General features: G+C 38.3%; 1 protein-coding gene across 1 annotated transcript in view; it reads right to left on the reverse strand.

Moving 5' to 3' along the window:
• The window catches only part of LOC108622818 (mutS protein homolog 5-like), a 4,403-nt gene extending 3,545 nt beyond the window's left edge, over positions 1-858 (reverse strand). Inside the window, exon 1 of the mRNA XM_026811758.1 lies at positions 350-858. Coding sequence (XP_026667559.1) covers positions 350-858 — 509 coding nt within the window. The remainder of the gene's footprint in view (positions 1-349) is intronic.
• Between the last annotated feature and the right edge of the window lie 244 nt (positions 859-1,102).

Here is a 1,102-nt window from a genome sequence, read left to right on the forward strand (position 1 = left end):
AAGTATTGTCCAAAGTTCGCTGAATTCGACGGTGAAATGGTCGAATTTCCTTCAGATTTTGTGAAATTTCGTTTTTCCTCAATAACTCCCGAACGGATGGACGTAGGGGTGCGTTTATGGGGTTTTTCTTATAGAGGAGGACCTGATCTACAAGAAAGGTCGTATGCATTATTAGCATTGTTTAAGTATATGGCCTACACATCCTTAATAAACATATCGGTTATTCTTTTAGCAAATATATGTATGTATATCTGCTTTAAAAAATGAAAGCAGATATGTAATTAGTTTAAAAAAATCATAATTTAATGTTACAAATTATAGTAACGTGTGTTGAGGGATTTAGGCTTACAGAGAAACATAATTTAAAGCCAGGAAGGACGGTTTCCCGGCTGGATCCAAGGCGATATTGTTCCAATGCTTGTCGATGAACAAAAGAAGCGCACCCAATGCGTGCATCATCGTGCAACATTTAAAATCCAATATAGTGTTCAGGAATGTCAGCCTTTCAACGTTGCTCACATTCTTCGGTTCGAATTCTACTCGAAGGCACCTCACCCTGTGAGAGCACCGTTCGAAGCTATATTCCTTTTTACCAGTTATGTGTAACGTTGAAGTGATTCCACTTGTCCGCGAATCGAACGACTTCGACTCTTCCGCTATTATAATTTCCTTAACGACTTTCAAAAATGCAGCGGACGAACCAGCGTTCACGACCACGTGCCTCGGTGCGCATTGTCTGTACAGAGCTTTCACTACGTCGAAATGCTCGGCGTCGTCCATCGTGTCTTCCAAAACGAATAATTCAGACGTGACCACGTTATAGTAAGCGGCACCGAGTTTGGTATTGAACCAGAACATAGATAGAATTATCTGAGGGATGACAATATTTTTAATTGCTACGCGACTAATCCGTCCAGTGAATCTCATTAATATCCACATATATTTCAAAACGGAATAGTTTTTAAATTCATTTAGTATCGACCGTAGAAGTTGTAATTAATAAAATTAAAGATCTGTGAACTTTTGTAATTTTATGATAATAAGTTTTAGAGGATTCAAGTTTAGAGTCAAGTAATTTTGACTGGTTTGGTAGTCCTAGTGT

This window comes from Ceratina calcarata, unplaced genomic scaffold, assembly GCF_001652005.2.
Source record: "Ceratina calcarata isolate Rehan_Ccalc_2016 unplaced genomic scaffold, ASM165200v1 scaffold246.2, whole genome shotgun sequence".
Taxonomy (NCBI): domain Eukaryota; kingdom Metazoa; phylum Arthropoda; class Insecta; order Hymenoptera; family Apidae; genus Ceratina; species Ceratina calcarata.